An 11,905-nucleotide genomic window follows, 5' to 3' on the forward strand; every position below is an offset into this window, starting at 1 on the left:
CATGCTGGGGTTCTCCCCCTAGAATGCCCCTTCCCCAGCTTCACCTGTCAAATATTTGCCCAGCCCTTGGGCCCCAGGAAGCCTGTGTTGATCACGTCTGGCATCCTTCCTTTTCTGCTGACCTTCGAAGCCTCGTGGCCCTGCCCGTGGGCCGTCTTGTATTCCCATCACTTGCCTGTCTGTGCTGTTGCCCCCTCCAGCTGTGAACACTAGCAGTGGAACTGTGCCTTCCTTCACCTTTGTCCCCACCACTCTGAAATGCTCGCTGACTAGCGGTGGTTAGAAGGAATCAGAACCTGTCTGAGATTTTCTGTAGTTCTGAAGCCAGCCTCATAGAGACGGGGAACCCACTGTAGACAGTGGGCAGGGCGGGGGCCACACCCCCAGCGTCTGCGTGGAGCCCAGAGGGGGAAATGAGGCCTGCTGCAGTGAGAGAGCCGGACGTGGAACTAGGGGCAGTGGCCTCACAGCGCGGTGCTCTCTCGCAGGGGCAGGACTGAGTTTCTCAATTGAAAGGCGAGTCAGAGGGGCGCCTGGGTGGCTCAGTGGGGTGGGGCCTCTGCTTTCGGCTCAGGTCATTGATTCCAGGGTCCTGGGATCGAGCCCCACATCGGGCTGTCTGCTCAGTGGGGAGCCTGCTTCCTCCTCTCTCTCTCTGCCTGCCTCTGTCTACTTGTGATCTCTGTCTTTCAAATAAATAATTTAAAAAAAAAAAAAAAGGCAAGTCAGAGGCCCCACTACACAGGTGCACACACTGATCTGAAGTAGAACACAGGCAGCGCTCATCAGCCCATTCGTGTCAGGCTGTGTAACACAAGTGAAGCTCCCGTGTGTGTGTGTATGTGCATGCGTGCACTCGTCTGTGTTGCTGCCGTGGCTGGATGTGAACGACTTGATCATGAATGAAACGTGATCTAACTCCCAGGCACGCACTCCGGAATCCTCAGGTGTGTTGTCGTCTGCCCTGAATACGGCTCTGAGGCCAGGTGACTGTGCTTCTGCAGACACTCACCGGAGGCTATCTGTCCACGCAAGAATAGAACCAAATTAACGCATTAATCCTCTGGCTCTAGTTCCCGCCCAGGTGGGGTCTGTGGGGTAGGACCTCCGGGCTGCCGGGCTCCCCGCCCTTTCCTGCCCCATCGCCTAGCTTCTGCTGGCTGATGGAACATCCCCCTGGGTCACCCAGGTGCTGACTTGGGGCAGCCGCAGCCCTCATGGTGGCCTTTCTTCCCCAGGGTGTCGAGGTGCAGACCGACTATGTGCCCCTGCTGAACTCCCTGGCGGCCTATGGCTGGCAGCTCACCTGTGTGCTACCAACTCCCGTGGTCAAGACTACCAGGTAACAACAACAGGCCTCAGCATCATCATCGTTATCACTCAGCACCAGCTCGGGGCTGTGCCCTTGACGCATGTAACTTTTTTCGTCCTGTGACAACCTCTGAGGCTGGTGTGGTTACCAGACTCTCCAGCTGGGAAGTGACAGAGCTGGGATTTCAGATCCTTAACCCCCAACTCTCAGGGCATCCCCTGCCCCTCCTCCCACATGGGGATTCTTGGCCAGTGAACTGTGATTGCCAAGCATGTCAAAGGTGAGCCTCCTGGGTTGTGGGGGCCCAGAGCTCTCAGGTACAAAAGAAATCGAGCCCCTACTGCATGCCCTGTTCTGGCTTGGTTAGGTACCTTGCATGTAAAATTTCATTTAGTACTCAAAAAAAAAAAAAAAAAAAGTCCTACAAGGTGAAGTCTTTTCACTGAACCCATTTTGCAGCTGAGGAAGTTATGGCCAGGGAGGTTGAAGGACTCACCCAAGATCATGGCCCTGGTGGTTAGTCCCACAAAGAGCATGTAAAGACCTGCAGTCTTGGCCCTGGCTTGTGGCACCCCTTACAGTTTCACATTTAGGGGCATTTGTCCACCTTAGCTCAGCCCACCCTCCCTGGACCTCGTGGGCATGTCCCTGAAAGGCCTTTCATCTGTATTTGGGGTTTATCTGAATGAATTCTCCTAACTATCTCATGCGGTTATAAGCATAGATATCATTCCCATTTTATAGATGAGAAAACTGAGGCTCAGAGATGCTCTGTCACATACCTGAAGCCACGCACCCAATAAGTTGCAGAACTGGGACTAGAACCTCAGTCTCCAGACTGAGTCTCCTGTCTCTTATGCCAGGCAGGGTGATGGCCGGCATGAGGCAAGGCTGGTGATCTGGGGGGACAACAGGGCCGTGCAGCCGCAGAGGCCAGACTCAGGGTGGAGAATGATGGGGGCAATCCGTGCCTTCCTTCCTGGGTCCCTCTAGGAGGCCATCTGGGCTCTCAGCGTGTCTCCCTCCTGACACTGGACCACAGTGGGTCTGCACACTACCAGGCACCTGTTTGCAGCCACCTTTTGGCCCCAGGCCATTGGGAGCTTCCATGGTGCCTTACAACCAAGACTTCTGTGGGTACGGAATGATGGAAAGAACCAGGGTAGGAAAAAAACCCTCAATTTGGGACATGCAGTCTTGAACCCAGGTCCAGACCCCTCCATTTGCTAACTGTTCATCCTGGCCAAGTCCTATAGCTTCTCTGAATTAGTTTCCTTGTCTGTAAGATGGAAGAAAGCCTGCTCCACCACCCACTCCAAAGGACAGGAGTCACGATGAGAACTGGATTTGAATGAGAAGCTCCCGCTCGTTTTGAGCTCTCTAAACCCAGAGGGTACAGACAGGTGCCTCTGTCGCCCTCTCAGATCTCTACCTGCTCAGTAATCCCCCTAATCCTCCACTTCCCTGTGCTGCACGCGCCTCCTCGCCTCCTCGTGGTGGAGTGGAGAGCTCGGGGAACTGGGGAGGTTTGAGCTCGAATCCTCACTGTGAGAACTCAAGCCCACTCCTTAAATGAGCTTTCGTCTCCTGTCTTTACAGACAGGCTGTGGTCCCACTCTTTGGAGTGGGCTTACTCCAAGTGGGCTTACTCACTCCTCGGGGGTGAGGCTTCAATGAGCCATGATGTGTGAAATCACCCAGCCCAGACCCAGCACAAAATATGTTCATTTTCTCCCCCCTTTCCTTCCGACATTCCATGCAGTGGCGCTTGCCTCAGCAGAGAAGACAGCGATCTCCCTCACAAATTATTTCTGCCATCTTTAAAGGCTGCTCTGTGGGGGCCCAGAGGAAAGTGCACTCACTGTGCCAGAAAAATGAGCAGCGCTCCTTAGCACCCCTCTCCTGTGCCTGCAGGAGTGAGGCTGAATCAGGCCCGTGGCCGCGCCCCTGTGCTCAGCCAGCCTTCCTTAGAGGCAGCTGGGAGGCTCACCACCTATCCTGGGCCAGTTGACCTCTCCTTGGCTCCTTCCCAAAGACAGAGTTGGAAGAAGCTTCTACCTCTTGAGATTCACGGAAGAAGCCAGTTTGTCATCATTTGGCCACAATGCCAGCTGTTACCTCACATCGAGGGAAGGGGAGCCCCCAGCTATGAAGCTGACTTGGTAGAGATGCCCACAGAGCTTTTGTTGAGCCCCTTGCAGAGCCCCCTGGAAGCAAGGGCCGGGTGGATGGCCTGGGTTGGGACGAGTGCTTCTTGACTGCTGACCTCTCCCTGTTTGGTGGCAGTTCTCCGTTCTGTCAGTGCTCGGGCTCAACAACCTTAGGGGTAGGCACATGGGTGAGGTTTGGGGCTGGCCTGGGGTTAATGGCTCATTCTCACCTCTGTGTTCTAGGGAGGGGAATGTATCCACCAAGCAAATTGTCTTTCTTCAGAGACCGTGTCTACCTCAGAAAATCAAGAAGAAGGAATCAAAGGTAAGCGACCTTGATGGCCTTTTTCAGTTTTCCTTGGCAGGGCTTCCTCTGCAGCTGGATTTTCTGTAACAGTTGAGTGGGCAGCTGGCTCCGACTTCCAAGGGCTCTCAGAGGAACATCTGAGCGCCTTGGCAAACGGGAGCACACCTGAGGCTGCTGAAAAGAGACAGATGGGGGCGCTGGGCAGGCGATGTCTTGTCTGCCAGTTCAGAGAGCAGAGTAGAACTGTTCTGTCGGACACGCATATAGACCAGATACTCCCGCTAAACTAAAAATAGGGGCCTGAAGTCAGCTGCCTCCTGCAGGGGTGCTTGAATTTGTGTCCAGGGCTTGAGTTTGTGCCCAGGGCTTGAGTTTGTGCCCAGCTTCTCTGTATCTTAATCCCATGACGAGCTCTGGCTGCAGCCTGTTGGATCCCTCAGGACATCAGAAGTGCAGTGATCTTGGCAGAGAGAGGCCCTGCCAGAGCTCCTTGGCATGCCCCGACCCCATGTCACTCTCAGTGACAGTGGCTGGTGTGGACACAGTCCGCAGCAGAGTCCTCAGGCCCCGCTGCCTTGGGGGTTGCTGGGGGCCTTCATCCCCTCCCTGGACAGCACATGACCAAGCCTGGAAAACACAGTTGTGCTAAGAGACTGTGGCCATTCTGAGATATTTTCCCCATGTTCCCAGAAATCAAATCCAAGCCCTTCCTTGTGTCAGATGATTTTGATGCTTCTCACCCCACACTTTGCAGCCGGTGGGTGATTCTCCTGTGGGTGATCGGCCATTTGCTCGGGAAGAGATGAGGGAGTCGGGGACTTGCAAGAGCCCAAGTTAGGTGTCACCTGAAGCCCGCCTGAGCCAACTTTGTTGGCCAGCGCAGTGCTCTCTGGCAGGGCCTGACAGACCTGCTCTGCTCCTCATGTTTGGCACCCTGCTGTGCTCCCCTCATAGTTCCTCATGTTCTCTGGACATGGAGCCTGGACAGGGGCGACAAGCAAGCGAACAGATTGCAGCAGCCCCTCGCCAGCCGGCAAACCCACGGGGTTGGTGGGGGGGCTCCTGGGAGGAACGCCAAGGAGAAGGCGACCTGAAGCCAGATGGTGTAGAATGCAGAGGAAGGTCTCTCTCTCAGCTCCAAGACGCTAATGTGACAGGTGACAGCAGCAGAGGGCCAGAAGGCAACCGCTGAAGTCACCATTAACCACCAGGAGCAGTCAGCCGCCGGCTGGAAGATGGATCTTCCTTAGACCACCGTTAGCTACCGCTCGGCCCCAGGCTCCTGGGGACTGTGTGCATTCACGGTGACATTCAACAACAGCACAAGCCAGGCTGCCATCAGACGCCAAAACACGCCAACTCAGCCTTTAAGAGAAGGAGGCGGTGCTGCCTTTTCCCGCCAGCACTTCCCGGTTGGAATGTGGGCGGTTCCCAAAGGAGAGCCGTGGGGTTTAATTTCTGTATGAAGTCTGTGTGTCTCACAGAGGGAGACAAGCAGGAGATTTTAGAGGGAGCATTTTTAAAGCTGCCGTGAGGAGGTGGACCAACTTCCCTGAGGGAAAAGCGAGAGGATGGAGTCATCTATTTTCTGATCAGTAGACTCTTCCAACCCCAATCAGCTGTGCTGAAGTGGGTGGCTGCTTTCACTCTTGAAGTCCTTCCTTACCTCCTGCTCATTCATGGGATTGGTTTCTGTGGAGCACAGGTTTTTTGTGTGACCTGGAGAGGTCACCTCACTCACTAGTGGAGTCCAGGCGTGGGGTACGGTGGGGGGACTTCACAGCCAGATGGCTTGTCTCCCTCTCACGGTCCCAGCCAGTGGCTCTGCTGCTGACTCAGGTTGGCAACCTGCTCCGGCGAGCTGTGGGTACCCCAGTGACCATGGCAATAACTCCATCAAGTCCTCACCATGCCTGGGTCCCCCAAGCACTGACACTCTTGACCACCCTCTGCCTCTTGAAGCCCCTTTTCGTCTGGGCTCTGGCCCTGCACTGCCCTGGTCTTCCAGCAGGTGGTTCAGACCCAGCCCCATTTCTCTCTCTCTCTCTCTTTCTGGTCTCTTTCTTAGAAAATCTCATTCATCCCCAGAAAGAGAAATCTGACCCTTTTAGGTGATGACTCCCACACTCGCATTTTCAGTACTTGTTTCTGCCCTTTGACCCAGCACCACGGACCCAATTACTACCCAGCATCTCAAGGGGACTTGTGACCTGGCCAGCCCCACCCCCACCTGGAACAAGGGCACTGCCTCCATCCAGAGACATCCGCCCACCCAGGGCTCATCCTTGACTCCCCATCACTGCCATGGTCACTCTATCCTCAAGACATGTCTGTTTTAGATCCTAGGAACTTGAATCCCTCTGCTTCTCCCCACCATTCTGGGCCTCAACAACTCTAATCCTCTGGTAACAGGTCTCCCCTTCAAATATGTCCTCTACTAGGAGCTAAGGGAATCTCTTACAGAAGCACACAGAATCCTGTCCCCCCACGGCTTTAAATGTTCCTAAAGCACTGTGTAATTCTTAAGATAAAGACAGGAATCTGCATGAGATCCACAGGGCCATGTGTGGTCTGGCTCTTCTGCCACAGTCCCCATCTTCTGCATTCCAGCTACTGTGGCCTATAGGCTCTTCTGTGTCCCTTCTTGCCACAGGGCCTTTGCTCTGGCTGTTCCCTCTGCCTCAGACTCTCTCCTCCTTTGTATGTATAAGTAATGAAATGTGTGAGCCCAGGACATTCATGTTCTGTCTGGATTGAAATCTAAGGAAAGGGACAACAAGGCTGGCACACCAAGGACAGCATTTTGAGGCCTCTTTTAATCAGCAAAGTGGAGAAAATTCTCCCGTCAAGACTTTTCAGCATTTGAAAGAAACTTCTTTGTGAGTGGGGCTTTCAAAGCAAGTAATTAAACTCCATCCGAGGTAATAGATGATTTCTCCCACACCCAAGTCTTCCTTCCAGCTACACTCCTTGAAGTGGGGGCAGGTAACAGACAGTTTTTAAAATGTGGGAATTAAATCCATTAGCCCTTGCTGACATGAAACTCTGGACCCACACTGCTGTCAAGTGAAGGACTTTTTTCTTTTGCACACTTCTTTCTGACATGGACGACTAGTGGAAATCTTTCTGAGTGTGGACGCCAGCGACACAGCCAAGTGCCACAGACGCACTGACTGGGGAAGGCCCTGGCGTTGGAGGGGGCTGCTTAATTTGTTCAGAAGCCCTCCCTGGTATTGCTCCAGATATGGAGCTTTTAAGCTGCGCTGCTAGCTTTTAAGAGTATGGATGTTCCGGGCACCTGGGTGGCTCAGAGGGGTAAGCCTCTGCCTTCAGCTCAGGTTATGGTCCCTGGGTCCTGGGATTCAGTCCCACGTCAGGCTCTGTGCTCAAGGGGAGCTTTGCTTCTTTCTCTCCCTCTGCCTGCCATTTCCTCCGTTTGTGCTCTCTCTCTCTCTCTGTCAAATAAATAAATAAAATCTTAAAAAAAAAAAGTGTGGGCGTTCCAGACCTCCCCAAAGAGCTGTCACCGTCCCGGGGGTGGCTGTGTCCCTGCTTCTCCTCATTTTGCTTTCTGAGACGGTGCCTTGTTGAGCCTTGGGATCTGGAACAATCGTGTTGTTAAAACCCCTGACTGTCCTCTGCTCAAAGGAGCAGAAGGGAGTGGTGAAGGGGGTAGGTGTGAAGATGGGAGGGAGACAAGGAAGTCCTTCCATGAGGGGCAGAGTTGGGGCTGCAGGAAGACAGGGGGTGTCTTTGTCTTAGCTCAGCGCTGCCTAGACTGGGGCCCGTGGACTAGCAAGATGGGCCTTACCTGGGAGTTTGTTAAAAATGCCAAGTCTCCCTCCCCTTCTAAGGTTGTTACTGAGTCCAAAACTGTGGGATGGGTGAGTGTTCTGTTTCAGGAGTCCTCTGGATGGTTGTGATGCCCATTCAAGTCTGCGGGCCGGTGTCTCAGTTATCTAATGAAGGGTCCTATCTTGGCTTACCTGTGCACTGCCATTGAAATTTTATCATTTTCTTTTTAAAAATAGGCCTGTCAGGGAGGCTTTGGTGTAGATCTTTTTTTAAATAAGCCAAACCACAGTATCTTTAATGGCAGTTAAATCTGTATTTCCATTAGCTATTTGGCCTAATGAGCCAAGCACCTGACCCAGCAGATGCCACTTGACATCAGACAGTCTGAAAGGGGATGCACCTGTGTGCGGGGCTGAGCCCTTTCAAAGGGGCGTGGCCTCGCCCTCTGTTTCCTTTCCTCCTTGCCCCTAGGGCGAGAGCCTAAAGCCTTTCTTCCACCAAGAATGAGGTTGTAGGGAACCAGAGACACCTGGATCTGAGTTCCAACAGGCTGTTTTCTAGCTGTGTGACTTCGGGCAAGTTACTCAACCTCCCTGAACCTCTACGCACTCATCTATCCAATCGTACTAACCATGACTAGTGAGAATACTTCTTTGGAGATTCAGGGCCATGGGAGACCTTGTCACAGTGTGAGAGACATGGTTGGCACCTTGGTATGTGTTCGCTCCTTCGCAGGCGGGTACCTGCTGGCAGTCTGCCTTTATACTTTGGAACATTTCGCTTTTCAGATGTTCCTGGGTTTGGGCTCCTGCTGCTTCTCTGCTTCAGGAGAATGCCTCCACAAGAGACTGGAGAAGAAGGGAGAGTTGAGTCAGGGCCTCCTCGGAACTCGGCCGCAGCACCCATGACAGCTGTGGTGGGATAGGGGCCCCCCAGGCAGCAGGGGGACTGAGTGATGGCGCCATGGCCCAAATAAAGTCACAGAAGACTGTAGTCCTAGAAGGCATTTGGTTTGATGGATTACCCTGTGGTGACCAAGATGGACAGAATACGTTGGCTGGGATCGTGTCCACCAGCTCAGTGCTCACAGCCCCAAATCCTCTGCCCTGTAGTCCCTGGAGAAAGTGGCTGGTGTGTTCTCCTGGTGGCTTATATCAAATCAACAAACTGTGATCTTCTATAGGAAACTAGGTATGGCTGGGCTTCCAGAGAACACACGGAAGTTCTGCTTCATTAGCAAGAGCAGACCCTGAGAGAAGAGCTGGGTTTGCATTACAAAATAAGAGTCCTCAGGGCACCTGGGTGGCTCATTCCTTAAGTGTCTGTTCTCTGCTCGGGGCCTGGGATCAAGCCCCACATGGGCCTCTCTGCTTGGCAGGAAGCCTGCTTCACCCTCTCCCACTCTCCCTGCTTGTGTTCCCTATCTCGCTGTCCCTGTCAAATAAATAAATAAATAAAACCTTTAAAAAGAAAATAAGAGTCTAGGATAACATCTGGCAGAGGTAAAATCTCCAGTGGTTCTACACCACCCAAGGGCAGGGGGCGCTGTCTGCGTCCACCACCGTATGACAGGACCCCAGAGGGGCAGCTCCGCCCTGGGGGCAGACACCTAGTTGAGAAATGAGGAATTTGAGACTTGGAGAGATTAATGACTTGCCCAAGGACCGACAGCTAACTTCCCTCTGGGGTAGTCTGAGCTTCCTCCACCCAAGCCCTGAGCTCCAACAACAGGATCCCTGTGCTGGCAAGGCGAGGCCTCAGATGCCTCAGCAGAGGCTGCCAGGCTGGCATCTGGAGGCCACATGCCATCCATGCAGGACACTGACTTTGGACCTCAGCACCACTGCTGTCCCCAACAGCAACGTCTATGGTGCGTGGGCACATGATCATGGGGCCTCTTCGAGCCCAGTCTCACCTCATAGTTTCAAGGTGACCCGTTCTTGCCCAGCTCCATTACTGACTGGGCAGCCTTATCCTCTCTGAGCCTCTCTTGACTTCCCTGTCAGTGGGGAAATGCTTAGTTGCAGGGAAGCTCCCCAGGGAGCAGCCTCTGAAAGATTTGGGTGGAAGAAAGTTTTAGGGAGAGTGCCCCCGGGAACACCTGTGGGGAAAGAAGGGCACAGGAGTGGGCAGGGGGAGAAGCTGGGCTGTGAGGCAGTCACAGCAGTGGCTGTATTAGCCAGCCCCCGTGGGAGCCCAGGAGCTGGGATGGCCTTTTCAGTTGGCCTTAGGTTCTGTGCCCTTCTAACTCTGGTGATCTGGTAAGAGAATGCAGGCCCGTGCTTGGTAAGCCCACAGCCCACTCAGAATGGAAGCACGTACCCAGAGCCCTGGCTCCTAGGACGGGCAGGCCCCACGTCTCTTCTCCCATCCTGCTTCTCCAAGTGATAGGATGTCAGGATCTCCTTTCCCAGAGCCAACTGAAAGACATACCCCTCGTCCCCAGAGACTCCTGAAATGCACATCTGAAACACAGCTCATGGAAGGCATCAGGCTGGCTCTTAACAGCAGGTGTGGTGTGTTTGGGCCATGATTCCAGTTTGGCACTGGTAATGCTCTGCTCCAGGAACACTGGGAATGGTGTGTCTTGCCCCAGGAAGTGACGGGGGTGGGAAGGCAAGCAGACAATCAGGTGAAGCTCTGGGTTGCCGGAGCCTGTGTTTATTTATCCCCACCCTCTCTGGTTTCTAGTTCCAGTGGCGGTTCTCCCGAGAAGACATGCACAGCAGGCAGATGAGGAAATCCAAAGGTAAACTGAGCACCAGAGACAAGCGACAAGCAGAAGAAAACGAGAAGAACTTAGAAGACCAGTTTTCCAAAGCCGGAGACGTGGGAAACTGTGTGCCAGGCCCGCATCAGGATGACGAGGCCTCTGAGGAGATCAAAGTCCCCATCCAGGAGGTCACAGAAGGAAAGCAGCATCCTGACTCGCTCTGCGTGGAGGGTGGAGCTGTGCAAAATGGTCCAGCCGGGCCCTGCAGGGCCCCCACAGGGGGCTGCACTGGGCACTCCCATTCTGGGGAGGATGCCAGGGAGGGAGATGCCGGGGAAGTGGCCGCAGAGCCTTCCTCGGGGGATGGCAACTGAGTCTAGAGCATTGGTGTTGAAAGCCTGATGAGCCGGCAGACCCGAGGCTCTGTGCCAGCATCCGGGTTGGGGGCCGGTTTGCCCCAGTGTCCCGTGTTACCCTTTGGCTTGGCTTGACCTCTTCTTGTGAGCTCACCCGGGCCCTCCGAGGGCTTGGGTCCCTGACTGTGTTGGTCTCCGCACATCCGTTAGAAATGTGTCGTAATGCCCCCAGTGTTAGAATGCAAGAGGTCAAGTTATTTCTTCTCCGTTTCCCAGTCCCACAGGAGGGACTGGACCAGCCAGTGCCTGTGTCCACCCCCAGGGCCTCCAGGGAGTATTTGAGTCAAGTACATCGTTGGCTACAAATCAAGGCTCTCTGTTGTTCATACCACCGCCCCCTTGCTGGGGCACCGTCCATCCCCTGCTGTTCTCTGCAGCTGCTTGGTGATGTGACAATGCCTGGAGGCCATCAGGTGCCCTAGTATCTCCACCCCACAGACCCTGCTGCTTTGGTGGAGAAAATGACAGTGGGGAGGGGAGGTGCCGCACCTCCCAGCTTTTCTCCAAGTATTCCCATAGATACTGGTAATCTGGAAATGAAGAGGTAATTCTGTGTGTGCCCCTCCTCTTGCAGAATGTCTGAGAAAGTATTCTGTATTAGTATTAATGCCAAAAACTTTTTTAAGGGTTTTGTACTCAGCACATCATACGAACACATGTTCCTTCCAACATTTCGGGGCAACCCGGCCAGTTGGGAGCCCTTGTTATGTGCTATTTTAATCAGTGTATCATTGGCCGAGTTGTTTCCATGTATGCTATCACGTGTTTATATTGTCCAGAAAGTATTGTTCAGGCTTTAAGTAGATGCAACTGGCAAACTGTGGAGAGAGAATGCCGATTGTCTTGACCCGAACAACCGCCTGTCTCTTCTCTTTCTTGTTTAGTTACTTAAAGCAATAAATCATCTATGAGTTTAGTGCATTGTAAGTACTGAGTATTGTGTCACAGTGAAAAGCCCTAGCCTGACGTCCAAAGGCTCAGTAAGTTGCTGACTCCTGGCAGCATGATGATTTTGGAGAAGAAAATGAAGTTCCTGTGGAAAACAGCAGAAGCAGTGAAACACACTGTGCTTTCCTGTCATTTATAGAAAGAAGATGGAAAGTGGGATTCAGGTGTCACCCTGCTAAGGCAGGGCACAGCCACCTCCCATGGCCCGGGGTGGTAGAGACAAATACCGTTAAAAATCCCAAGCAGACTCCCCACTGAGGGTGG

General features: G+C 53.5%; 1 protein-coding gene across 3 annotated transcripts in view; it reads left to right on the forward strand.

Moving 5' to 3' along the window:
• Positions 1–11,609, forward strand: part of RFTN1 (raftlin, lipid raft linker 1) — a 200,368-nt gene extending 188,759 nt beyond the window's left edge. For all 3 annotated transcript variants that reach the window (XM_032332324.1, XM_032332306.1, XM_032332317.1), the window contains 3 exons: positions 1,239–1,342; positions 3,706–3,787; positions 10,256–11,609. In XM_032332324.1, the coding sequence (XP_032188215.1) occupies positions 1,239–1,342; positions 3,706–3,787; positions 10,256–10,651 (582 nt within the window). In that variant the 3' untranslated portion in view covers positions 10,652–11,609. The remainder of the gene's footprint in view (positions 1–1,238; positions 1,343–3,705; positions 3,788–10,255) is intronic.
• Positions 11,610–11,905: the final 296 nt, after the last annotated feature.

The sequence above is a fragment of the Mustela erminea genome, chromosome 1, assembly GCF_009829155.1.
Source record: "Mustela erminea isolate mMusErm1 chromosome 1, mMusErm1.Pri, whole genome shotgun sequence".
Taxonomy (NCBI): Eukaryota; Metazoa; Chordata; class Mammalia; order Carnivora; family Mustelidae; genus Mustela; species Mustela erminea.